Here is a 25348-nt window from a genome sequence, read left to right on the forward strand (position 1 = left end):
TAATTATGCTCATTAGGGCCGAAGTGCTCACCGAGGTGCTGTGTATGTGTGCGTGCGTGCGCGTGTGCGTGCGTGTGTGTGTGTGTCTCTCCGCAGATGTGAACGAGTGCGAGCTGCTAAGCGGTGTGTGTGGGGAGGCGCAGTGTGAGAACGTGGAGGGCGCCTTCCTGTGCACATGCCCCGAGGAGGGCCAGGAGTACAACCAGATGACGGCCCAGTGCAGCCCCACTCCGACAGGTGAGGTGACCCATGCACCGCCTGAACACAAACCTCTCCAGGCGTTATTGCCAACGTTCTGGGTTGAGGAACCTCGCTTGGACAGAAGCAGCAGCATAGACACAACATCAATACCTTGACTTGGGGAAAACAAGGAAACAGACTTTTGCAGCTACGTGTCCGAGCGTTCAATCTAGTTCCTTCAGCGAATCCGTTTGTGCTCTTCGTTGCAACATTAGAAGTGCACCGAAATGCATTCGCTAATTGAATGCTTTTTCTACATCACCATACAAGCCCCACATGCAGCTGAGGCTGACTAAGTATCCGGATGGAGGTTCTGGTTGCTTTGGGGGAATATTAGCTGTTGCACCATGTGATGTTTCTGGAGCGGAGCGCCGCTCTGATGAATGAGGTGCTTGCTGTGAGGTGACGATGAGATTGTGGGGCCTTGGGGTTGTGGTTAACACCAGGGGCCGCGGTTAGGGCCCCCCCCCCCCCCCCCACCTTCCTGCCTGAAGGACCCGCGTCAGGGGACTGCCCTGCCTTTCGCCTGAATGTAAAACACTAATGAGAAACAGACTGTTTCCCTGGGGAAGGGTAGTATGTACCAGAAGGTTTTAGGAAGGCCTCAAAGACCCTGCTGTACATCAACCCAATGTGTTCAGAACTGACTCCTACACTCAGGACTGTCTCCTCTTACCTTCCAGAACAGGCCCAGCATTTTTCAAGAGGGTGACTATGTGATTACATAATTTGATCAGTAACAGACGTTACGTAAGAGGGCGGTGTAGACGGGTCATGTTTTAGCAGTAAAAAGCAGTGTTTTGTCTGGGAACAGACAATTAGAAACAAATGGCTGCTAATGTCTTATTATCGGAGTTATTCAACCCACGGTGAAGTCTGGGACCGGATCCAGCATGAAGCTCCAAGCTGAAGAAATTGTCTGTGCTTTTGCGAGTGTGTGTGTGTGTGTGTGTGTGTGTGAGGGTAGTGCCCCTCTCTCCAGGTGTGTCATCAGGGGTGTGTGTGAGAAGCACCACTGTGCTTTGTGACTCCAGGCTCTTTCCATTCATCACGAGTTAGAGGCAGGCTATCGGTCCTGCTGTCCCTGGCTGGTCTCACTTTACATGCCTGCATGGGAAATGTCAACACATAGAAAGGGCAGAGAGAGGGAGAGAGATGAGGAGGGGAAGGGAGAGAAGGGGTGGTAAAAAAGGAAAGGGATAAGAAAGATTAACCATTTTGTTCTTGCTTAAAGCATGGTGCTTGGCTACCAATACTTTTCAACATTGATCCCATTGAACACTTGATGTACGACATACACATTTCAGGTTTTCCGTTTTTCACGAAAAAAAGGATTAGAAGTAACTGGCTCACTGGCAACACTTCTCCCCTCAAAGCTGAACTCCCTCCCCCGTCTCTCCCCACCTCTCACCCAGCCTCGTCCGTGGAGAGGAAAGAGTGTTACTACAACCTGAATGACGAGAACCTGTGTGAGAACGTCCTCACCAGTCACGTGACCATGGAGGAGTGTTGCTGCACGCTGGGGGCCGGCTGGGGGGACAACTGTGAGGTGCACCCCTGCCCTGTCCAGGGCACAGGTGAGGATCCACACACACACACACACACCTGGAAACACACGCAAGCAAATACACACACACACACACACACACCTGAAGACACATGCAACACACTGGCATGTGTACTTTATTATTTACTGTATACACTTACTGTGCGCACTTACTATGAAACAGACACTTTCTGCACATCTTACCCTATTGCATTTTTCGGATACTTAAAACATGTGACCTTCGTCACCAGATCAGTTTAAGCAGATGTGTCCAGCTGGTCGAGGCAGTGTCCCATCAGGTGACTCTGTGTATGGACTGGAGTTTGCCAGCAGCCACAAAGGTAGGTGACCTCACTGGTCCAACCCAGATCTGGCTACTGACTCGAGCGATGCTCGGACTAGGATGACATGGTTGTTGCTTTACTCGTTAGTGTCTTACTGTGTGTGACCTCTGACACCTGCATTCAGATGAATGGGTCGTTATCAGGCCCATTTATTTGAATCGGGTGTGTTGGAGCAGGGAAATATCTAAAACTGGTGGACTGTATTGGATATGTAGTTGATAGCATGTGGATGTGGTGGTAAAAAGTGGACAGGGAGAGAGGAAGTGTGATTCACTGATTAACTTTTAATTCATTCTCAGCAACACCGATGCACACGCACATAAGCATGCACACGTTCACACACACACACACACACAAAAGCACTTTCAGTAATTAACTTTTAAATGTAATATTTGTTCGCAAAGCCACTGTATAATTTGACTTTGTCTAGCAATAATCCTTGTAGGTACTGTGTGTGTGTGGGAGTGAGACAGAGAGACAGAGAAAGATGCAAGTTTAAGGGAGCTAGAAATGCAAGAATGAGTTTGCATGTGTGCCTACACCCAATGTAGAAGTGCTGCTTGTGCACGTGCACGCGCGTGTCCAAAGGTTCTCTGTCTCGGGGAATCACTCATGTCCTCTCCCCGTCTCTCCAGACGCAGACGAGTGCGTGTTGTTCGGCGAGGAGATCTGTAAGGACGGCTTCTGTCTCAACTCCGCAGGGAGCTACGAGTGTTACTGCAAGGCGGGCCTGTATTATGACGAGGCCAAGCTGCAGTGCAGAGGTCAGTGGGCTCACACGCACCTAATTGACACCTGGTCATGTCGGCCTAGTCAGCCAATAGGACGGGCTTGTGTTCAGGAAGTAAGGTCACTCGTGCAAACATGCTCTGAGGGGGAACGACTGTGCATTTATGTATGTGTGTGTGTGTGTGGTAGCCTTTGGGAGTGTCTCCATCCTCCTGGGGTGGGGTGAGGGCAGGGCGGAGGGCATGGGGAGGGCACGGCGGAGGACAGGGCGGGTGGCAGGCTGGGGACATTCTGAGGTGAGCTGGGGCCAGACTGTGGGTGAGCCAGGGCCCAGGCAGCACGTCCCCAACCACAGGCCGGGGACCAGCCAGGGGCCGACAGCGCACACTGGCCACAGCACGGCACTGTGGGATATTTCTCTGCCCCACCACAGGATAGGATCATGCTGCTACTATAACCTGATCTGAGGTCAGAGGGACCCGGGTTTGCATTAGAGGAGGTTCTGTGGATCCTGGAGTTGCTCCTAAGGGTGGGTCCCATGGTCAAGCCTTCTGAAGACATGCTGCATTTGCATTTAGGGAATTTGGACAGGCCGGTACTGGACAGGACTAGGCGGAGGGTAGGCAAGGTTTGGCCTTCACCGCAAGTCTTGGTTTTACCACATTGCACGTGGATACAAGAGTCATAATACAGTTTAGGAAACCACCAACTGCAGTCATGCTCGATTATGTCGTTATTTATAGATTTTTTTGTTTATAGATTTATTTATACACAATATACCAAGAGTATCACAAGGAAATGTGTATTCCAGTTGGGCGTTTTGATGGGCAAAAACAGAACTGGATGTGTTCTGCAGTCATATCATTAGGAGAACCAAAATATCCATAGCTGGCATGTCAGTTTAATGCAAAAACATTACACTTTATTCTCACCTTATTTTCTTGTCCACACATTTTTGCGCCTAACTTTGTGTCCTTGCGTCACTCTCATTAACATCTAGAAGACCATTTATATCCTGTCCAAAGGAGAGGGAGTATTGCTCATTAGTGGACGTTTGAAGTGAATTTGTCAGCAGTAATGGATTGTTTTTGTGTGTGCAAGCATTGCTGTCTTTTTAAAGTCACTGAATGCCTAATTAGGTAGGTTAATGAGAGCAAATGACTGTGTGTGTTTGTGTGTGTTCAAATGCGTGGCAGTGTGTGTGATTGTGTGTAAGTGATTGTTTGTGGCTGTGGGATTGTGTGTGTGTGTGTGTGTGTGTGCTTGTGGGCAAGTATGTTTGTGTTGTTTGTTATGGATATACATTTGCATGTGGTTCGCAGAAGGCCCAGGTGTCTGTAAGAGAGCTGATTCAGCTCTTGTAAACAGAAGGTGTGGAGGAGAGAACATCTGATTCGACGTCAGTGATCATGTGATCTCCTAGCCTTCCAACCATTACTTTACCAGAGCGTCTTTGGGATAGACACTCACCTTAACGCCCGCGCTTCTCTCAAACCCGCTCATCTTCTCCTCCATTGTTTTCCCCCCCCGTCTCTGTGTATTTATCCTTCCTTCTACAGATATTAATGAGTGCCTGGATGAGTTCATCTGTGTCGGGGGGGTGTGTATGAACTCTGAGGGCTCCTACACGTGTTTCTGTACACACCCCATGGTGCTGGACCCTGAAAACAAGCACTGCGTCTTTCCCCCTGATGTGGCAGGTAAGACGCTTTGTTTACAGAGACAAACATAAAGGAAAAGAGAAAAATAGAGAGGGTGAAATAAATAGAGGGATGGAGAGAGGGACGGATAAAAAGGGAGAGAGTTTGTTCTCTTTCTGGTCATCATCATGACCTAATGCTGTGTGTGTGTGTGTGTGTGCGTGCGTGCTTGCGTTTCATCCATTTGCAGAACACCACGGGCACACTGACTACCAGGGCATTTGCTGGCAGACTTTGCTGACAGACACCATGACCTGCACCGAGCCCTTGGCCGACAAAAAGACTACCTACACCGAGTGCTGCTGCCTGCACGGGGAGGCCTGGGGCACGGACTGTGCCCTCTGCCCCCCGAAAAACACAGGTACAGTACAGCGCCTCATCTACTCTGGAGTTCACTATGCAAGCATGTGGCTCCAACCCCCATGTCCAACCCCCATCCACTGTAGGCTGAGACAGGGCCACACCCAGAATGTCTACACGTCCCGTCCCCACTCCCTCCACCCCCGGTCTTCTTTTCTTCTTTCCTGTTCCCTCTCCTCTCTTTCCATCTTCCTTCTTCTCACCTCCGACTCCCCCCCCCCCCCACCCAACCCCTTCCCCGCACCTGCAGTTTTCCTCCCCCCCCCCCACCTTCTCACCCCTTCCTCACACCTCTACCCAGTCGAGACAGATGGGTGTGTTCTTTGAGGCAGCACACCTCCCCCACCGCTCACCTCCCACACCTCCACTGCTCTCCAATGGCCCCTCTCTCCTCATGCAAGATCAGGCGGATGTTTCAGTCTGCCTTTGAAAGACGGCTTTGGAGAGCGCCAAACTTTGATTGGTTCCACAGGAGTGAACGTAGAGAGCAATGAGTCCGTTCTTTCAGCTAAGAATGATGGTGGACTGTCAGTTTGCTAGTACAGTAAGTGCTCTCCGAAACAATTTTCTTGTCTGGTAGTGAGGAACAGAGCCGTGGACTTTGGCTAGGATTCTTGATCGTCTTCTAAACTGTTTCCTTGTATGGAAATGAGATGTTGTCCAGAGTACCGGTTCCCAGTGTGCGTGTCCTGGGCTCTCTGAGGGGAGAACAGCTCATTGGGTTCCCAGAGGTCTTGAGAACAGTCTTTCATGTTCCACGCTAGAACACTGGTCCTACATCAGCTAACATGGTCTCTCCCCCAGGCTCTACAATTCTGTGCAAACACAGGTGTGTGAGGTCAGCGGTGCTCTGTGCCGAGAGCAGAACACACTCTCGTTTGTTCTCATCAGAGTGTGTCCGGATCACTCTGTGTATTCAACACACACACACAGACATACACACACACAGACATACACACACACACGCACGCACATGCGTGTGCGTTACTTTTGCAGACAGTCGTCTGGGGTTGGTTTGCAGGTGTGTGGGATTAGTGTGGGACTGTAGGGATGGTTTGCCGTTCTGTGACGATGAAAGAGTAGTGTGTGTGTGATGGTGGGGTGTGTGTCTGTGTGTCTGTGTGTGTGTGTCTGTGCGTTTAGCTTTCCCACAGTACAGTAACCAATGAGGTGAACAGCCAGAACAGGTGCCAAGATGTGTGTCTCTGCATTAAAGCATTCAGGAGGCTGGAGAAGGGAGGGAGGGAGCATATCGATGTCCTCATTTACAAGGGAAGTGGGTCGCTGGGCACAACCTGAGTGTTTCATTCAGACAAATCCCCTGTTTGCTCAGCTGAGTGATGATGGCAATGTAATTACCTCAGATCCCCTCTGAAACTATTGACATTTGGAATAGTGTTGAATATAAAGCTGCATAGAAGCTCAGAATTGCAGACAAGGACTGAATTAGTTAGACTCGTTAAGCTTTCGGTGACATTCATGGTCTTTAAGGCTGCGATGCCAATGCAAGTCTATTTCTTTCTTTGTACATCCATCTAGCTCTCAAATGATCTTCATATTTCTCTTCCTTCGTCTATTTCCAAGGATTTCTTTGTTTCCTGTTTATTGTGCCTTTCCCCCTGTCTTAAAAACATACTTCTCTCTTTCCTCTCTCTCACTCACTCGTTCTTCTCTGTCTCTCTCTCTCCCTCCCTTTCTCTTGCTCTCACCATATCCTTCTCACTCTCTCTCTCTCCAAATCCCAGAGGACTATGCCTCCATGTGCAACGTGCCAGTGAGGGGCAGGCAAAGGCCGTATGGTCGCGACGCCCTTGTGGCCGTACCTGCCTACGAATACGGGGAAGGCCAGAACTACGGCCTGCCCGACGACAGCGAACCTATATTTGAAGAGGAGGAGAGTGAGTACGCGAATATTCATACATTAACACACACTGCAGTATTGTAATAGTATGAACTGTGGTATATAAGAGTTTACGTCTTTTGCACTGATGAAACTCAAAGACGAGGCAGACTGGGAGCAGGACGTAAGAGAAGGGATGTTGTTTCTGCTGTCTGTGAGAGTACTTTGCTGCCATCTTTTGGTGGCAGGAATAACTTCGTGTTATGGCCATGGAGGCTCACAGTTTAAACGGGTAAAGACGAGAAGAAAAAAAAGCGAATTAAACTCTGTGTACTCTGTTGAAACAAAGCTCATTGGTTATGTTTCGACTAGCAACAATATGCAAGCAACATTTCGTTAAGAACTTTTAATTGGGAAAATATAAGAAGAAAAAAAAACAACCCCCACCCCCTCTCTCCTTTGCCCCCACCCAGCAGCCCCTTATGATTCTTTCGAGGGCTTGAGAGCGGAGGAGTGCGGCATCCTGAACGGCTGTGAGAACGGCCGCTGTGTGAGGGTCCAGGAGGGCTACACCTGCGACTGCTTTGACGGCTACACCCTGGATATGACACGCATGGCCTGCGTAGGTGAGAACCGCCCGTTTTTGGTTTCATCATTAGATCACACACACACGCCCTCCCAATTTTGTGTTTCGCTTTTAGTCAAGGTTGTCGAGTGAGCGGTCTGTGTCGCGCGTTGTGCACACAAAACGACAAACGTAGACACACACTTGCAGAGTACACAAACGCATTCGAACACACCATCAATGGCCATCCCCACCCACACACACTACATACACCCACTTATAAATCCAATGCACGCACCATTATAAACAGTCACACGGACCGTCTCTCTCTCTCTGTCTCTATCTCTCTCTGTCTCTCTCCGTCTCTGTCTCTTCTGTCTCTGTGTGTCTCTCTCTGTCTCTCTCTCTCTTTCCCACTCTCTCTCTCTCTTCCCCTCACTCTCTTTTTTACTCTTTCTGGAGCTACTTCAGGCTGCACGCCCACTCTGTACTTTAAGCCCTGAGTGCAGAGCTCTACTACAAGCTGAGCCCAGCCACTCAGTCTCCCAGGCAGAAGAGCTCTCCAGAGACAATACATTAGACTGAACCTTAGTCACCCCCGCTCGCTGCGGTTGGTTGCCCGCGGAGATCAAGCAAACCCCAATGGGTCTCGTGAAATTCCTACGAATTTTACATCCTTTTATGATTTCAAGGACTCTGTTAATGAATCATATTTCATGAAAAACTACATTAGCAAGGCCCAAGCTTTGGTTTGAATATAATCAGAATAATTCACCACTGTTACTCCCCACACAATCAAGTTTAATCTTTTACTTCGTTTTTTGGACTTAAACTTGTAAACTGTCACTTTGAGGCCATCTACAGCCAAATCCTTTCTATTCTTGTCTTACTCAGCTATACTCAGGGATAGTATGACTGGACTATCCAGTTATAAACTCATATGAAAAGCAACTTTGGAACTTGATAACTTTAAATAAATTACATAAGCAAGAAATACACTTTTTATTCTGAATCTTGGGAACCACAAAACTATTTTGTAAAAATGATTTTACATTTTCTGTCAACCCCAGCTCCATTACAATTTGTATTTATTTATGCTGTGTTATTGAAAGCTGTTGCTTTGTCATGTAGCATGACAGTGATAACACTGACATCATTAGTTCACTATTTGGTGTGACTCATCTCAAAAGAATGTACTTTGTGACTAACTACGTCAATATTGTAGGGAGTTACATATTGGCCAAACAACAACAACCAAAACTATTCCCCTAGGGAAGAGGGTATACTGAACAGTGTATTAACATGAACCAAATGATTCCAATACCAATGGAATTACAGTTATTTGAGTATATGGGTTAAATCAGAGCAAGAAAGGTCAAAGTTAAAATGAAATATTTAATAACATTGCAAATGAATGAAATAAATCACAAGGCAAATATATTACAAAAATGAAGGTTTTAAATCTTACCTACTCTACCATGATTATTGTAAATCAGATAAATAAATCCAGAGTTGAGCAAGGAGAAGGAGTACGACAAGCCAGAGCTGAGGAGAAGTCCTCAGGAGATCAAGAATCCCCAAAACAATGCTTCACAACTCTCTTAATACCCAACTATTATCTGTAGAACAACCCATCAGACCACATCTTGACCCTTAATTATCAATTATGAATCAGCAATGCAACAGTAAGTTACACAATGAGGCGTGAGACCCATCAAGTAGAGACTCTGTCCAGCAACTCCAGATTTTAGCATATGAGAGGTGGGGGGGGGGGGCAGGGTGACACCCGGCCTTACAATATCGTGTTTTCTCTGAATGATCCTTACACAACATCTTCCAACTAACCAGGAGAAATGATATCAAAGATAAAGAGAGAGAGAAACATGAGAAAGCGCTCTAACATTGTCGACTCGTTATCTTACATCGTCCCTCTTTTCCACCCCCGACAGATGTAAACGAATGTTCCGAGCTCAACAGCCGCATGTCGCTCTGTAAGAACGCCAAGTGCATCAACACGCAAGGATCATACAAGTGTGCGTGTCTGCCAGGGTACAAGTCCTCTGAGCGGCCCAACTACTGTGTGCCCGGGGAACCAGAGACGGCAGCAGGACACGCCGAGAGGGAGTGAGCCTCCTCGTCCACTAGAGGGAGACATCAACACGAAAAACAACACTTATTTAATCAAAGCCCATATACTCTGCACTGTATAGAAACACAATTAGCAAAACAACAAAAAAGTAATTTACTTGAGATGAAGATCCAATTTAATCTACTATGTGGTGCCTGTGTGGGGAGGAGACACACAGCATTGTATGAAATGTATGTTTGTGTCGTCTGTATTTGTACGTTTTGTTCGATTTTTTTGTTCTTGTTTTAGAAGGAGTTTTATGCGTGTTAAATCTTTCTTGCCTTAACGCAATGACAAACCCTATGAACTCTTGCTGGGGGATAACATTTTTATTTTCTACCCAGTCAAAAAACGCCTTGAGTGTGGATATTTAATTATATGACGAGGCCAGCTATCCTTCCATTTTCTCCTTGTTTCATCCTCTTCCTCCTCTCCTTCCATTGACTAATGCTTTAGAGGACTACATAACCTGGCTGGGCAGAGGGCACCATCTTGTCTTGCTCATTGGCTTCACCCAAACATGCAGTATGAACATTACTGTACTAGAATGTTATTAATGTAAATTCTTTGGAATAAGCTTTTTTCTAGATTTTTTTAAATTGATGATAAATGCAAATACAAAGCAACTTCTGTGTCTGGGACATTGGACATTGGATTTATTTGTTTTTGTGTTGTTTTTTTCACTCTTTTGCCTGCCCTGTGGAGCAGTCATATTTCCTTTTACCCTTTTCTCTTTAGTTACTGTTTTTATTTTGTTTTGAAGGTTTGCTTTATTTCTTTTCATAATTTTCATGAAACCTTTACTGCATTTTAAAAAGTCTTGCCAGGTTGCAAAGCTGCTATGGAACAGCCGTGGGAGAAAATTTTGTACATTTGAAACAGAAGAGGTGAGAAATCAGTTTATGTATTTGTAATTTGTACATGGAAAAATAGCACTTGTATGAATATTCACATTACTATGTATATTAAACCCCAGGTAATAAATCACAGGTTGTGATATTTATACTGACTGGTCTGTCTTGGCCTTGATTACTCCTATCTTGAATACTACTGTATACTGTAAAAGCATCCACATTTAAGGCCTAACTATTCTCACATTACTGAATAGTTACTCAATTTAGACCTTTCTCGTGATAACTATGTCACTGAGAGATAACCATACAGGATTATTACCATTAATATTGTTATTAATCTCACATTACTTTTCCAATCATCTGTTTACCCCTGTTGAACTATTCAGATGTTTTCCATTCCTCCTCCCACCCAGAGTAGTCAGGTGTCCATCAGACTACATTGGTAAATCCAAAAGTACTTCAACATGAAACAGAAAAAAGATATATGGACAAAGAAAAATTTATGGATTTATTAAATAAAGTTGAGGTGATTGGAAAAGAAGTTTGATGTTGAAAATAGGGAATAATCTCTTAAGAAAGAGTGAGGAAGTAATGTGTCCAGAAGCACGGTGTTCAACAAGTTAGGCCCGGTAAAAGACCTGGGGTAGGTGTTAGGGTCAGAAACTTCTGGAAGAAATACAAACCAAGTGATCACCAGAGCCCAACCCTGTTTGTTTAACATTTTTCAATGTAATGAATGGATTACAGTGTACCTGGAAATGTGTCCTCTGGTGTGAAACTACTGAACTGAAGAGCTACTCATGAGGAAGGACAGCACCCGGTGGGTGGCCCCTGGCACTGATGACCTTGCTGCTGCTGGCCCAGTTCTCATCGGTTACAAATGTGATGATGTCAGCGCATGCCTGTCATCCCTGCTCTTCTTCTCTTTCTTCACAGACCCATTTTCCCAGTGTCCCCTTTTATCATTTTTTCCATTGCGCCAGCCAATGCACTGCACCCTGATTGCCTAATATCTGGTATCCGACGCCTCAACAGTCAGGAACCTGAGCAATCGGCTATCTGTAGAGATGTGTCAGAGTACTAGGTGGGTCAGACTAACATGGTCTTAAAGAGCTTTGGGTTCAGAGAGTGGCTCGGGGAGTGTAGTCATTCTTAAATGGAAATGTAAGAAGAAGAAAAAAGAAGAAAGAAATGTACAGATGAGCAAGCAAAAATCATTTTGACACGGTTTCAAAGTGACAGACATCACAGTTTCTTTATGGACTTGACCAGCATGGCTAATCTCGTGCTTTTCTGTCCGTTTCTAAACTGACTTTAGCCGGTTGGTTAATAAATGTTTGGTGTTAGCACCGCTGGCTTCTTGACTGGCTGGCTGGCAGGCCAGTTTCACACAGATGGGGGATTTCCCACATTGACAAGGGTGCTGTGTAAACCGTATTAGGCTCAGCTAAATACCACCACAGCTGGGCTCCAACACTATTTCAGACAGACAAAAGAGCTTGCAGAAGGGAGAGAAGGTGGCAACTGAGAAGTCCCTCAATTAAGTCATTTGGAAGTGACCAGGCCAGGGCCATGGTGGTGGTGGCCTCTGTCAACGTGAGGTGGCACACCCCTGTAGAATGTTGTTTGCTGTTGATTATGACCCCAACCATAGTGTTTTCAACTTGCTAATATGTAGACCCGTCTTAACATCAGTGATTACATTATTATAAGAACAAATGGTCCTAGATGTACTACTTCAGTCCATGTTATTTCAGTTATCAATTCATTTATATTTCTGTCCCCCCCTCCTAAGCCTATGTTGTTTTAGTATAGAGCTGGGGTTTTGGTAGATTCGCTGATGTCAGGATGTGTCAGTATATGCCTCGCTTGAAATGCAACTGTTGCCCAAGCTGCCTAACCATGATGTTTAAATATCCCTATTGTCTGATTCATATGTTAGTAGACATACAGATGACCCACGGCAAGAATCTTTGACGTCATCTAGTTCGAAGAAGGCAACACGTCAGTCGTGTGGAAAGTCAGTCGGTAGCGCAGCTACAAGTATGCCGTGTGTTCATTGTTGTGTGGCTAAGATTAACCTCAGTCGACAGTATTTCACCCAAACTAGACTGGTCTGGTCTGCCAGTTCTGCACCTGGTCGGCACCGACCCCTTGGTTTCAGTATGAGAGTGTTGTGTGGTGCGAGCAGGGTAGATTTATACCACCTTCTGGCCTGGGCTTCTGCTGCTTTCACACTAGAGTATTTTTTTATCTGAAAATCCAAACCACATGGGACTTCTTCAGACAGACATACTATGTCACGAAAGGACAAGTGTTTGGCAGATGTGTGTGTGTGCGTGCACGCGCATGAGGGCATGCGGGCATACGTGCACGTGTGCTTGCAAGAGCTAAAGTGAGAAAGTGTGTGTGTGAGAGTAGTGTGTCTGTGTGTGTGCAGGGAATATCTTTGATGGTGGTTGATAGTACTGTACTCTTGCAGGCAGGTCTGCCTCACATGCTGTCGTTTCAAATGTCAAAATCTCACCATGGACAAGAGAGAGTGCGGAGACAGCTCCTGTAAAACGCGAGAATGAGAAAGAGAGATGAGAGAAGGAGACCAGAGATAGAGTGTGTAAAAAGAAGAAAGAAATGCCACTAGCACAGGAAGAGAGAAAAAGAAAGTGAAAGAGTAGTAAGGAAAGCAGAAATCTGTGAAGCATTGAAAAAAGCAGAGAGAGAGAGAGAAAGAGAGAGAGAGTGAGAGAGAGAGAGAGAGAGAAAGAGAGAGAGAGAGAGAGAGAGAGAGAGAGAGAAAGAGAGGAGAGAGAGAGAGAGAGAAAGAGAGAGAGAGAGAGAGAGAGAGAGAGAGAGAGAGAAGAGAGAGAGAGAGAGAGAGAGAGAGAGCAAGACAACAGGCACACAGAGGACACGGCAGGCTATGATCACATGTTCCTATCTCTCCCCCTCCCTCCCTGCATCCCTCTCGCTCTCTCTATCTCTCTCTCTCTCCCTCCACGGCGTGCTGTTTTGTTTAGCCAGCCAGACAGCTATCCACAGGCACACTGAATACACACAGCAAGAGTCACACAGCTGACAACGACCAGAGAAAGGGAGCGAAAGAGGGAGAGAGAGAGCGGACACGCGGTCTCGACACTGTCCAACAGCATGACCAGAGTGAGGGCTCAGCAGTGAGCTCCACCAGTCCCACTGAAACAGACGAGGAGTCAGTAAAGAAGCTAAGACAGACCGAGTCTCTGGCAGGGAGGTAGGATGGGTCCCGTGTGTATAACTGTCATTCTGTGCGACTTTGAGCAGAAGTGTTGGGAAGGAACTGTGTCAAAGTTGTTCACGTTTTCTTGTTTACAAGTATTCAAATGTGTTTTGTTTTTTGTTGTGGATTTGTGAAAAAAGATTAACGTTACTTTGAGGTATCTTAGGGATTGTGTTAGAGGTGGGCAGCATGGAAAGCGTGTCGTTTTCCACCACAACTTCGATCATGTATGTCATTTATATCTTCTCAAATAAGGGAGCCAAACAGACATTCAGGACTTGGAGTCTGCTCCAAGGTCGCAGTGAGACACAGGCGTTGCAATTGATTTGTAGTTGAAGACTTGCTTGTGTGCGAGCATATCTCACTCCCAGTACGTTATAACTCATAAACTTTCAGTGGTTAAGTTGCGTGTGTCTCAGACAGGAAACAGGTGTGTCTCAGGTGTGTTTGGGTTTCGTTATGTGTGTGATAGAGTATCGGTGTATTCCCAAGTGTGTTTTTCCGCGGTCTTTTACTGGGGCCGTATCATAGGGGAACATCTGAGTGTTTATGTTTTGGTGTGAGCGATGTGAGTGTATTCTGATGCTCTGCCGGTGTTGAATCGTATTGGTGAAAGCGTGCGTGTGTTTACACAGTATATGTTCATCCATCAGTCCTAGAGACTGGAGGACTGAGCAGTGAGTGTGTCAGCATTCCATGGCGTGTGTTTGGGAGCATGACAGATGACATCACAGAGGGGTGGCTCCTAGACAGCCTGTCATCACTCATTTCGATTTATTCAAGAGCATTATTTTTAATTGAACTGAAGCAGAGGAGGAGAGATGGAGTTCTCACTGAACACACCACCGCACTAACCGTCCTTGCAGTCCAAACAGACCCAGAGATTACAGGGGTATTTATTCATGCACTACTTAAAGAAAATGCCAAATGGAATGACGCAACATTGAGCGTCATGTTCTGTTGAGCACACACCTGAGACAGGCGATTGCTGAGAGAGAGAGAGAGAGAGAGAGAGAGAGAGAGAGAGAGAGAGAGAGAGAGAGAGAGAGAGAGAGAGAGAGAGAGAGAGAGAGAGAGGGGGCCAGTGTTGTGATTTACCGTACCACTGAAACTATTACTTTAACTCCTAGTTTAGCCTGTCAGCATAGAGTTAGCAGGGAAGGAGAGTGTGTGGAAGAGGCAAACACCATTCTCAAGTCACAGGGCCTGTCATAGCCCAAGGTTGTTTGCTTCCTTTATCATTCTACTCTCTTCCACCCTTTTTCCCTTTTTTTCTCTCTCTCTCTGCTGCTGTGAATGACACTGTTGTGATAAGTGCCAGGTTTTATCACGTTCTCAACCCACAAAACACAATCTTCCAGAGCCGGATAGCACCCGAATCAAAATACCAGGAAGTTGTGGTCTTGAGTTATTTGGTGAGTGTCACCTGGCACCTTTTTAATAATTAAGCAATATTAACAGAACCTCTTTTCTCACTGTCTTGTTCCTCCTCCTCCTGTCTCTCTCTCTCTCTGTCCTCTGTGTCTCTATGTCTCTCTTTCTTCTCCTGTGCATGTCTCTCAGGACTGGTACAGAGCTGCCAACTCTCATGGTTTCGCTGTGTGACACACACATTTCAAACATTTCTCACACTCTCACGCCACACATTGTATATCTCACGCTGAAAAGGCAACGCCAAACAAGTAGCCAAGCTAACGTAGTAAACAGTAACGGACGAGGCGCAGGTTAACGGAGTGAAGCATCATTGACGCGCAAACAGCCGTGTAAACTCGCTTGGGGGGGAGTGAAGCTCGCAAAGGCTCGCCCCGGGGGGGGGGGGGGGGGGGGGGGGGGGTTGCTACCAAATCTCACGCAAAGGTTTTGGGAAAAGTTGGCAGCCCTGCTGGTAGCACATTAATCCTGTAGAGCAGGTCCTGTTCGATCGTCACCACAATCTGCTCCACCTGCGCCTCCCAGCTGATGTTAATTATGGCAAACAGGCTACTGAGAGGGAGAGATAAATCACTACCACGGGAGAGCCTTCTCATTTCTACTCTGGTCTCTCTTCTACTCTGGTCTCTCTTCTTCTCTCGTCTCTCTTCTTCTCTCGTCTCTCTTCTTCTCTCGTCTCTCTTTTTTTGCAGCACCTGCTTTTGTGTGCAGGCAACGCTCCCCTTCGTCTGTCTCTCCTCCCCATTATTTATTCCCAGATATGCACACAAACTCGAGCCTGTAGACACTGTCCTCTCCGTGCCTATCCACACGCACGCGCATATCTTTCTCACTCTATCTCTCCCTGTACTCCCTCCCTCCCTCCACCTCTCCCCCTGCCCTCTCCTCCCTCTAGTAAGGCTACACAGATTGTTATTTGCAGAGCAGTCGTGCACCGCAGCTCCTGTTTCCAGTAAACTCTGGGGCTATTTATAGTGTGTGTGTGTGGCTGTGTGGATAGGCCACGCCCACTTCTTCCCCACCCACTGTGTTTCATTGACTGAGCCAGGAGCAAGACTGACAGAGGAGGACAATGTAGATGGGAGATGTAGGAGACGTGGGAGTTGTGGGAGTTGTAGGTTCCGGCAAAGGGAAGACCAGTGGCCCAGTTTTCCAAAGAACTGAAGTGCTGAGGTTACTGTGCTGACTTCCTCTGGGGAAAAAAGAGGATCCTAGTGTGCTCCCAAGCTTTCAAAAAGTTTATCTCCGTCTGGACTCTGGAGCAATAACAGGGGGACTGGTAAACGGGAGTTTGTGCGTTGTTGTGTGAGAATAATGGGACTTCCCTGGGAGGGAAGACAGGTGGTAATGAATCTAAAGATATCATCTTTAATCGCCCCAAAAAATCCTGCAAAAGTGAAGCGAATAATATTAACCTGTCTCTAGGGAGACAGGTTAATTTTTGGGGGAGTTATCTGACCAGTAAATGGATTGTTTAGAGTGTGCTGATCATTTGAGACCAGGTACTCTAATTGTTTTTGCTATTCAATGTTGCCTGGCTGGTAGTCTCTCAGTCCTCCCAAGGTTAACAAGCTACTGGCTCCCAGATTGCATCTATGTCTGAGAGGTGCATGCTGGCCCTGCCATTGTTTGATAGAGAAATGGAAAGCAACTCAACCTTGTCACCCCCAGCAAGAGGGCGGATGGGTGCAATTTAACATCAGAAAGCACTTACCACCGTCAGAAGGTCCCATATCTGTCCTGCTGTTCCCTGCTCCCTCCATCAGCCGTATGAACCCATCCACACACACAGACACACCTCAGACACCAGCGGGCCATGTGCTGCAGACTCTCTGTTTACAGGTGGCTAGTCACATTCACTCGGGTGGAATAACCGTCTTTTCCCACAATGCAACACATTTGCCCGGAGGCTGCATCTGTAGTGTCCTAAAGAAACACCCTTGCATTCGTTAACCCTCGTGCTGCCTTCGGGTCACATGACCCAAAGGTTCATAACGAACCATCGTTGTGTTTACCCAATTTTACCCAATACAAAAACAAATTCAAATAATTTTCTTTTAACCTTTGCAATGTGGGGGGTCTGAGACAGCCTAGCTGTTAAAAGAAATTCCTTCACTTTGTCTTTGTATGCGGTAAATCTGTCGCAATACGACGGTGGGTCACAATGACTGATGGGTCAGAATGACCCGAAGAAAACACAAGGGTTAAGACACCTCCCTGTTGTAATTTTGTGATGTGCCACAGCTGAAATCAAGTTCAAGTGGAGAAGTCAGTTGTGTTTTGGTTCAGGTGAGTTTCTGTTTATCACAAATGTTTGGAAACGTTGGAAAATGTATGGTGTTTTTACTTTAACGGGAGACAAATGCAGGATACATGAATTAGTCATAGCATTGTAATGGCATTGGTGGTACATAATGAATAAGGGAAAACTTCTTAACAAAACCGTGGGACATCAAACAATGTTTTTCAGACGAGAAGGAAAGAACAATGAAGCACAGTGGAATAAACCCAGATGTTCAGGCATGGGAAAGAGAGAATGACAGCATTTATTTGCATGAGAACATTTTGATAAAATGAGATTTGCATTATTCAATCACCGGTGTAACAGTGGACAAACTGTTTTTGTCTTTGACTAGAGACGTCTCAGCGGACTCGATGGATATTTATTAAATGTTTGAGTATCGTTTGTAGACTAAAGATTCGCTTTGTAAAATTCAAAGCCAGGACAAATCTATTTGGATCATGTCTTCAAGGGCAATTGTGGGTATTGACAAACTATCTTTCCTATAAATGTAATTAAATGATGTTGTAAAAAGTAATCATACAGTTCACATCATACAATCACGTCAGTTTCAAAACAGGGGAAGGCTTAAAACAATCTCCCCACCAATTTTAATACATGTAGTCTGGGGCTCCAATTCTGGATGAGATTTGTTATTGTAAGTTTAACAGTCACACACTCAGCCCAGCACCAAATGTCATAGTCACCAGAATTGTGAGTTTACCGTCCCTCACAAACCTGCATTACATTTACCTAATTGATTCACTCCCCACACCTGTTTCTCACTACCTCCTTATGGTGGAACACATTCACTGTTCACTTCAGTGTGAAGTCTTGTTTGCTCTCATAACTTGAATTTCTAAGCATGTATTCCTAGATTCAGATTATCGTGTATATTATTTCTGATTATTTACCTTCTGTGACACACAACTCTGATTCCTGCCTTGACCCAAATCTGGATGTTACTCCTAAATACCCTGACCTTTCCCAATGCTTACCCCTTGTAGTTACGATTGATTTTTTGTTCTTGACAGTTCACTTTGAAAGTAAAACATTCCAGTCATACAGTTGACAGTGCAGGGTTGCTGTTCAGGGTACATTGTAAAAGCTACCAGGCCGGTGTTGCCTGTTACTTGCATGCCCATGAAGCAGGATATGCTGTCATTGTTTTTTTATCTGAAGGAGACAAAACAATGAGTGCAGCGTCACTGGAAGTGTTTTTTGGAGCACACACACACACACACACAAGGGATGTGATGGGCTCCCTAAGTGTTTGGTCTATCCTGCCTCAGTCACACATTTACTTGAAGATAGTTGATGTTGATTAGCCTCCCTTTGCTTTGAGACTCATAGTTTGCAGTCCAACAATTGGACTCAAATGAGCACCTGCTGGTCAGGATGACTCTCTCATTCCTTCATGTCTTCTTTCACTTCACTTTCTACGTGCTTTTGACCTGATGGCAGCTGTCTGAACAAATGGCAGAAGATGGCCAATCATAACACTGAATGTTGGCCTTTGAGGCAGGAGCTGCAGTCTGCATTAAAAAGAAGGTTTGTGCGGGTTAGGTGAGGGAACTTCTAGTTTTTTTGTATTGTTTTGGGTTGTGGTATATAGGTAGTCAAATGAGAAAAATCAAGAAAGACACAGAGCAAGAGAGAGAACAACATCAACAACTCCCTCCTCCCAAACTTATTGTGACACATTTCCTGCCCTTCTCTTTTCCACTTTACCTTGTGTGGTTCCTATATTTAGACCCAGCTCAGGGAAACCATCCAGCAGGGGCAGGAAGACTAAGTTGGGAAAGAATGGGAGGAAGTCTACTTGCCATTTAGACAAACAATCCACACTAGAGGCTGCTAGCATTAGCATTTTAGCTGGAACTGTTTGAGGGAGAATACAGAGACTGTTGAAAGGACATCCACAGAAAGGACTGGAGAGGATCCAGCTAGATTTGTTAGAACACTGGGAGTGGATTGTACAGTCGTGCTAGTGTACCTCATGAATGGGTCTGGATAAAAGCAAGTGAAAGAAGATGCTGTTGCTGTGGATTTGAAGTCCAGAAAAGGGATCATGTGTGGATCCAGGAGATCTACCAGGAAGCTCATGATTTTGTGACCTGACTTTGGATTCGTCAGTTTTCATTCATCTGGTAGGTGTATGGTACACTAATGTTCACAGCTTCAGCTTGAGTCTGCACAGGGTTGCCTCTTTTGTATCAGTTTGGTCTAATGTCAGGCATTTCATCCAAGTCGACCATTAGGCTCTGCCTTGTTTTCTCCTTACTGTATTACCAATGCAAATATAATCAACAGTATCCTAACACAACAGTATGCTACATGTTGCAGAAGGGTATAGTCTGATCCTGTATATGTGGTGGACAGCAGCAACATTCAGAGGCTTCCCTTTGGTACAGTTTGGGTTTTCGACCTAGAACATAGAGCCTGATGTCCTCTGATAGGCATGCATGGTTTAACAGACATTGTCCGAATGAATCGGCCCATAGGCTAACTTGGACCATTGTTTGTCACATGCTAATGAGGCCCGTTCACAGTTTGGTTGGAAGCAACTCCCTGGTGGAGGAGAGGCGAGCACCGTGTTGAGAATGTGGACCCAGGAATCCCCCCTTCTCGGGGGGTGGGTGGTGGAGGGGGGGGGGGGGTGAGGTTGCTGCGAGATAAGAAGGGGCGCTCGTCATTGAGATTCCGCCCGTGCGTCGCCGTCTGGATCCCATACTGCATACCTGAGAGAGAGAGCTCTCCTCAAGCTGATTCACTCAGTGAGCGAGAGGCATCTTCACACAGAAAAGCTACGCTAGGACAGCCACCATGCTATTTCATTGGACATACCGGTCATCATCACAAACAGAAAATGGCATGGTAAAATGCATGGTTACCAACCTGAAACTAGTGTTAGAAGTCACAGAACTATCCATATTCTTCCAACAGATTTATCTACCCCTGTTTTATCTGTTAATACCCCACAGATGAAACTGGCCCTTCTAAATGTTAGATCACTAAATAACAAAACATTCCTAGTTAATGATCTGGTCAAAGAAAACAACTTAGACTGCATCTGTCAAACAGAAACCTCGCTAAACAATGACACGGCAACAGCAACTTTGATAGAAGCGTGTCCGCCTGATTACAGCTTTCACCAAGTTTCAAGGACATCAAAAAAAGGTGGAGGAGTCGCAGCTATTTTCTCCTCTAAACTGTTGTTCAAAATCACTGAGCTAGGTGAATTCACATCATATGAATATCTTGCTATAGAGCTCAAAACCGAATCAATACTTTTTGTTATTATATATCGGCCACCCAAGCACTCTCCAATATTCATACAAGAATTCTCTGAACTATTATCACTATGTGTCACTAGATATGACAAAGTAGTTTTAAACGGAGACTTAAATATCCAAGTAAATAAAAAAGCAGACCCAAGAACTATTGAGCTCTTAAATCTCCTTGACAGTTTCAATCTAACTCAACACATAACAGACTCAACACACCGGCACGGAAAAACACTAGATCTAGTGATAACAACTGGACTAAATATCAATAATATTTCAATAACTGATCCACCCCTCTCAGACCATCATTATATACTTTTTAATGTGGAAATTATCCTAACAAAAAACAAAAAAGAATTCTTAGTCCATAGAAGATATTTAGACGATACAGCTATGATGACATTTTCTGAACAATTTGCTCTATATGAGCCGACTAACCATGATTGCTCTCTGAATGAAATGGTAGAGAACCTCAATGATGCACTATTATCTGTGTTAGACTCTGTTCCACCACTGAAAACCAAAAAGAAGTGCACAAGCAGAACCTCCCCATGGCTGAGAAATAAAAATGTTAGTGAAACGAAAAGAAAATGCCGTGCAGCAGAGAAAAAATGGAGGAAAACAAAGATCACTATCCACTACAATATCTACAAAGATACACTAACCACCTATAACAAAACCATCCGTCTAGCAAGGAGAGAATATTTCTCCAACATTATTACAGAAAATGCCAGAAATTCCAGAGTTCTTTTCTCCACCATTGACCAGCTGCTAAACACTGTCCCTGCCCCACCTCCATCCTCAGCAGTTAAATGTGAAGAGCTTGCTTTGTTCTTCAAGAACAAAATAACTTTGATCAGAGCGAGTTTTATTAATAGTGGGGTCGAAACTGACATCAGTAGATTCTGCAACATAACCATGAGCACATTTACCTGTATCACACTTAGTGAACTTTCCAAAATTGTCAGCGAATCTAACTCCACAACCTCAGATATTGATCCTATACCCACAACATTCTTTAAGCGAGTGTTTGATAGTGTCTCAGGTCCGGTGCTAGAGATTATAAACACATCCCTTAGAACTGGTGTCTTCCCAGATGCCTTCAAAACAGCTGTTGTAAAGCCCCTATTAAAGAAACCCAAATTGGATAACAGTCTACTTGCAAATTTCAGACCAATATCAAACCTTCCATTTATTAGTAAAGTACTGGAAAAGATAGTTTTAGTCCAATTAAATTATTTTCTTGAAGAAAATAACATCCTGGAAGTCTCGCAGTCAGGTTTCAGGAAATATCACAGTACTGAAACTGCTCTCACCAAAATAATTAGTAATAATTTTTCTCTTTATATGTTACCACTCGGCAACATAATCAGAGAACATAACATAGATTTCCATAGCTATGCGGATGACACACAACTATATATATCCACTGAACCCAACGATGCAACGGCCATCAATTCCATTACCAACTGCCTGTTGGCAATAAACAAATGGATGAATGATAATTTTCTTAAATTAAATGAAGACAAAACCGAAGTCCAACTATGTGGCCCCAAATCCAAAAGAGAGATGCTTATTAAGAATATTGGAGGCTTAACCCCCTGTCTTAAACCAGAGGTGACGAGTCTCGGTGTAATCCTGGACTCAGATTTGAATTTCAACTCTCACATTAATAAAGTGACCAAAACAGCTTTCTTTCACCTGAGGAATATAGCAAAGGTACGACCATTCATAAACCAAAATGATGCAGAGAAGTTAATTCATGCTTTTATATCCAGCCGGCTGGACTACTGTAACGCACTTTTCACTGGTCTTCCCAAGAAAACCACTGAAAGACTACAGCTCATTCAAAATTCTGCAGCTAGATTATTAACCAAAACTAAAAGGAGAGAACACATTAGTCCTGTCCTAGCTACTTTACACTGGCTCCCTGTTACCTTCAGAATTGACTTTAAGGTCCTTTTCCTCACATACAAAGCTCTACACGGACAAGGACCTAGCTACATTGCTAACTCCTTTATAAACTACACACCAGCTAGAACACTGCGATCATCAAATGCAGGCCTATTAGAGGTCACCAGAAGCTTGGTCATAAGAAGATTGGTGATTCGGCCTTTGTCAATTACGCCCCAAAACTATGGAACAAATTACCCATAAATATTAGGGAAGCAAACACTCTAGACATTTTTAAAAGACAGCTTAAAACCTACCTTTTTACCGAAGCATTTAAGTAATTTTATCTCAAAAGGGTTTTCCTACTTTTAAAGTTGTTTTTTCTCTTGAACAGAGATCTTATTGGGATTTTTATTTTTGTTTGAATTGTTTATCACTTGTATTATTGTTTTTATTGATTTTATGTAAAGCACCTTGAGCTACAATTCTTGTATGAAATGTGCTATATAAATAGTCTTACTTACTTACTTACTTACTTACACATGCACACACACACACACAAACACACACTCACACACACACAAGAATGGAATTAAACCTTTAGGTCAGGTAATGAGATATGGTTTGCATATTGTTTCAGTATTCTGTCTCCCTTTCTCATCATGTCCTGCAGACATTTTTGCATAGTGTGGTAAACAGGATACAGAAGAGGGGTGACTTCTTCGGTTTGTCTGTTGTTGTTGTTGTTGGAGTGAGGTTTTGTTACCCTGAGGACATGGAAATAGAAACATGCCTATCTGGGCTTAAGGGTTCACTGGAATCAGTGCAATGGTCATACTATTCTGGAAATAGTAAGACGTGTGGCATTGATGACCCTCAATTGTCAATTGGCCACATTTCTGTCTAGGACATATTTTTGGTCTTTGTGACCTGTAAATCCCATATGCTATATTCATATGGTCCATCGGGTCAATTTAGGACCTGACAGAATGAAAGTCATGTAATGTTATGTAAGCTGTGTTAAGTAGGGGTAATGCCTTGGGGTCTGGATCTCCTGGAAGACATAGAGAGAGCATGCATGTAAAACCATATGCTTTTGAAGATCTTTTAACCCTTGTGTTATCTTCGGGTCATTCTGACCCATCAGTCATTGTGACCCACCTTCGTATTGCGACAAATTTACCTCATACAAAAAAAAAGTGAAGCATTTTCTTTTAACTGTCGGGCTGTCTCAGACCCCCCACATTGGAATGGTTAAAAGAAAATTATTTTTATTTGTTTTTGTATTGGGTAAAATTGGGTAAACACAACGATGGTTCGTTATGAACCTTTGGGTCATGTGACCCGAAGGCAGCACGAGGGTTAAGGAGACAATATGTGGCACAAGCCAATATCTATTCTGTGTCCACGCACCAATGTCACTCACAACGTCCATGAAAGTATTTTTTTAAACAACCAGAAATCCTCTAAGGGAATGTTTTACATGTTTACATAGCACTTATACCTTACTTAATATAATATAACCCTTTTCTTAATGGCCTAACAAAACATTTCACAGACAGTTGGCCGTTCCGAGGGCTGATGATCACAAGAGACTTCTAACCATATCCCTGCATGGTTCAGGCAGGAGGACTCAGTATAGTATGTACTTGATACTTTATTTCACACTGTACAACACATGATTGTAACACTTGATTTGGCATTAGGGTGCTGCTTGCATCGGCTCCCTGCCGCACCCAACGGAGACACCGTCTTGACCTCCGAGCAGAGAGCGACTCATTCCCCCTACGACAGGAAACAGAAACCAAGGGTGGAGGTCGGGGAGGCGGAGGCAGCAGATTAAACAGAAGCAACCTGTGTCGCACTAAGCAATGCAGAGAGCAGCGATATCCTGATTAAATAGCCCGCCCTGCTAAGAAGGTGTGCCCCTACTGCGTGATATGACGCGCTGCTAGTGACGCGCTGCTAATGAGGCGCTATGTCTCGCGTCCCCCTGCATGAACCAGCTCCGCTTGATTTGTGCTCCCCCCTCAAAGCTAAGGCATTCTGTACACAGACATCCATATCCAAACAATCAATCAATTATTCAAACGCCTTGTGAGAAGCAAGTGAAACGTACAAGACACAACTATTATGAACATGAATAATACACAACGCTTCCCAGCATCTGAATAATTCGTTTTAGACTATTGTTACCTTTGTCATTTGGTTCAGTTTGTTCCGATTGTTACCCTGACTTCTCTAACACGTCTGACATTAAGACGAAGTCGTGCACTTCCAACTTCATTCACATCTGCTACGAAACATTTCGAAATAAAGCTTATTGATAAATCACCAATTATTATTTTTTCAAGTTAAGATATGAGAAAGGAGGTTAGAGTCAATCGACAGGAATTACCATTTTCACAAACCCCACACCCCATGCAGCAAAGTGCATTTCCTTGAACGTTTGGAGACCTGTGGTGGAATCGCCGGTGTTCCCTGTAGGATTCAAAACTCAATGACCAGTTAAATAAGAACTGATCTGATTATTGATCGAGGGGTGAGGCTCAGCCTGGTGGTGGGGGTGAGGAGATGGACGTGCCTCACATGAGCAGCCCTGTGCTTGCCGTTTCATCTGCCTCGTGCTGTCAACAACACCCCTGTGAGTACAGGAAGGTTGATCTGAGGTTGGTTGGTTGTAGTTGGTTGGTTGTAGATAGCTTGTGGCAACATGCCAGTAGGTTTTGGTGGTAGAAAGGTTGCGCTGAGATGTACTTTGGTTTCCATGCTACTTCTGCTTTTGTTATGTTATAGAGCCCAAATCAGTTCGAAACAAGCCCTCTCAACCTTTTTTGCGGTTCCTCTGAGCAGTGCATGTCAGAATCAGAATGTGTAACATGTAGCACGTTGTCTAA

The 25348-nt window shown here is 44.7% G+C and overlaps 2 protein-coding genes across 4 annotated transcripts in view; both read left to right on the forward strand.

Moving 5' to 3' along the window:
- The window catches only part of ltbp1 (latent transforming growth factor beta binding protein 1), a 76814-nt gene extending 66352 nt beyond the window's left edge, over positions 1–10462 (forward strand). The window contains 9 exon segments of the mRNA XM_067235987.1: positions 97–237; positions 1656–1817; positions 2038–2127; positions 2766–2894; positions 4419–4559; positions 4750–4920; positions 6665–6817; positions 7233–7385; positions 9274–10462. Of these exon segments, the coding sequence (XP_067092088.1) occupies positions 97–237; positions 1656–1817; positions 2038–2127; positions 2766–2894; positions 4419–4559; positions 4750–4920; positions 6665–6817; positions 7233–7385; positions 9274–9452 (1319 nt within the window). The 3' untranslated portion in view covers positions 9453–10462.
- A 2888-nt stretch (positions 10463–13350) lies between these two features.
- rasgrp3 (RAS guanyl releasing protein 3 (calcium and DAG-regulated)) overlaps positions 13351–25348 on the forward strand; it is a 32591-nt gene continuing 20593 nt past the window's right edge. For 2 of the 3 annotated variants that reach the window (XM_067236219.1, XM_067236221.1), the window contains exon 1: positions 13351–13553. The gene's annotated coding sequence lies outside the window, so the exon portion shown is untranslated. Of the gene's footprint in view, positions 13554–19269; positions 19422–25348 lie in introns of those variants that run through there. The other variant, XM_067236220.1, reaches the window with a different exon arrangement.

Source organism: Osmerus mordax, chromosome 5, assembly GCF_038355195.1.
Source record: "Osmerus mordax isolate fOsmMor3 chromosome 5, fOsmMor3.pri, whole genome shotgun sequence".
Lineage (NCBI taxonomy): Eukaryota > Metazoa > Chordata > Actinopteri > Osmeriformes > Osmeridae > Osmerus > Osmerus mordax.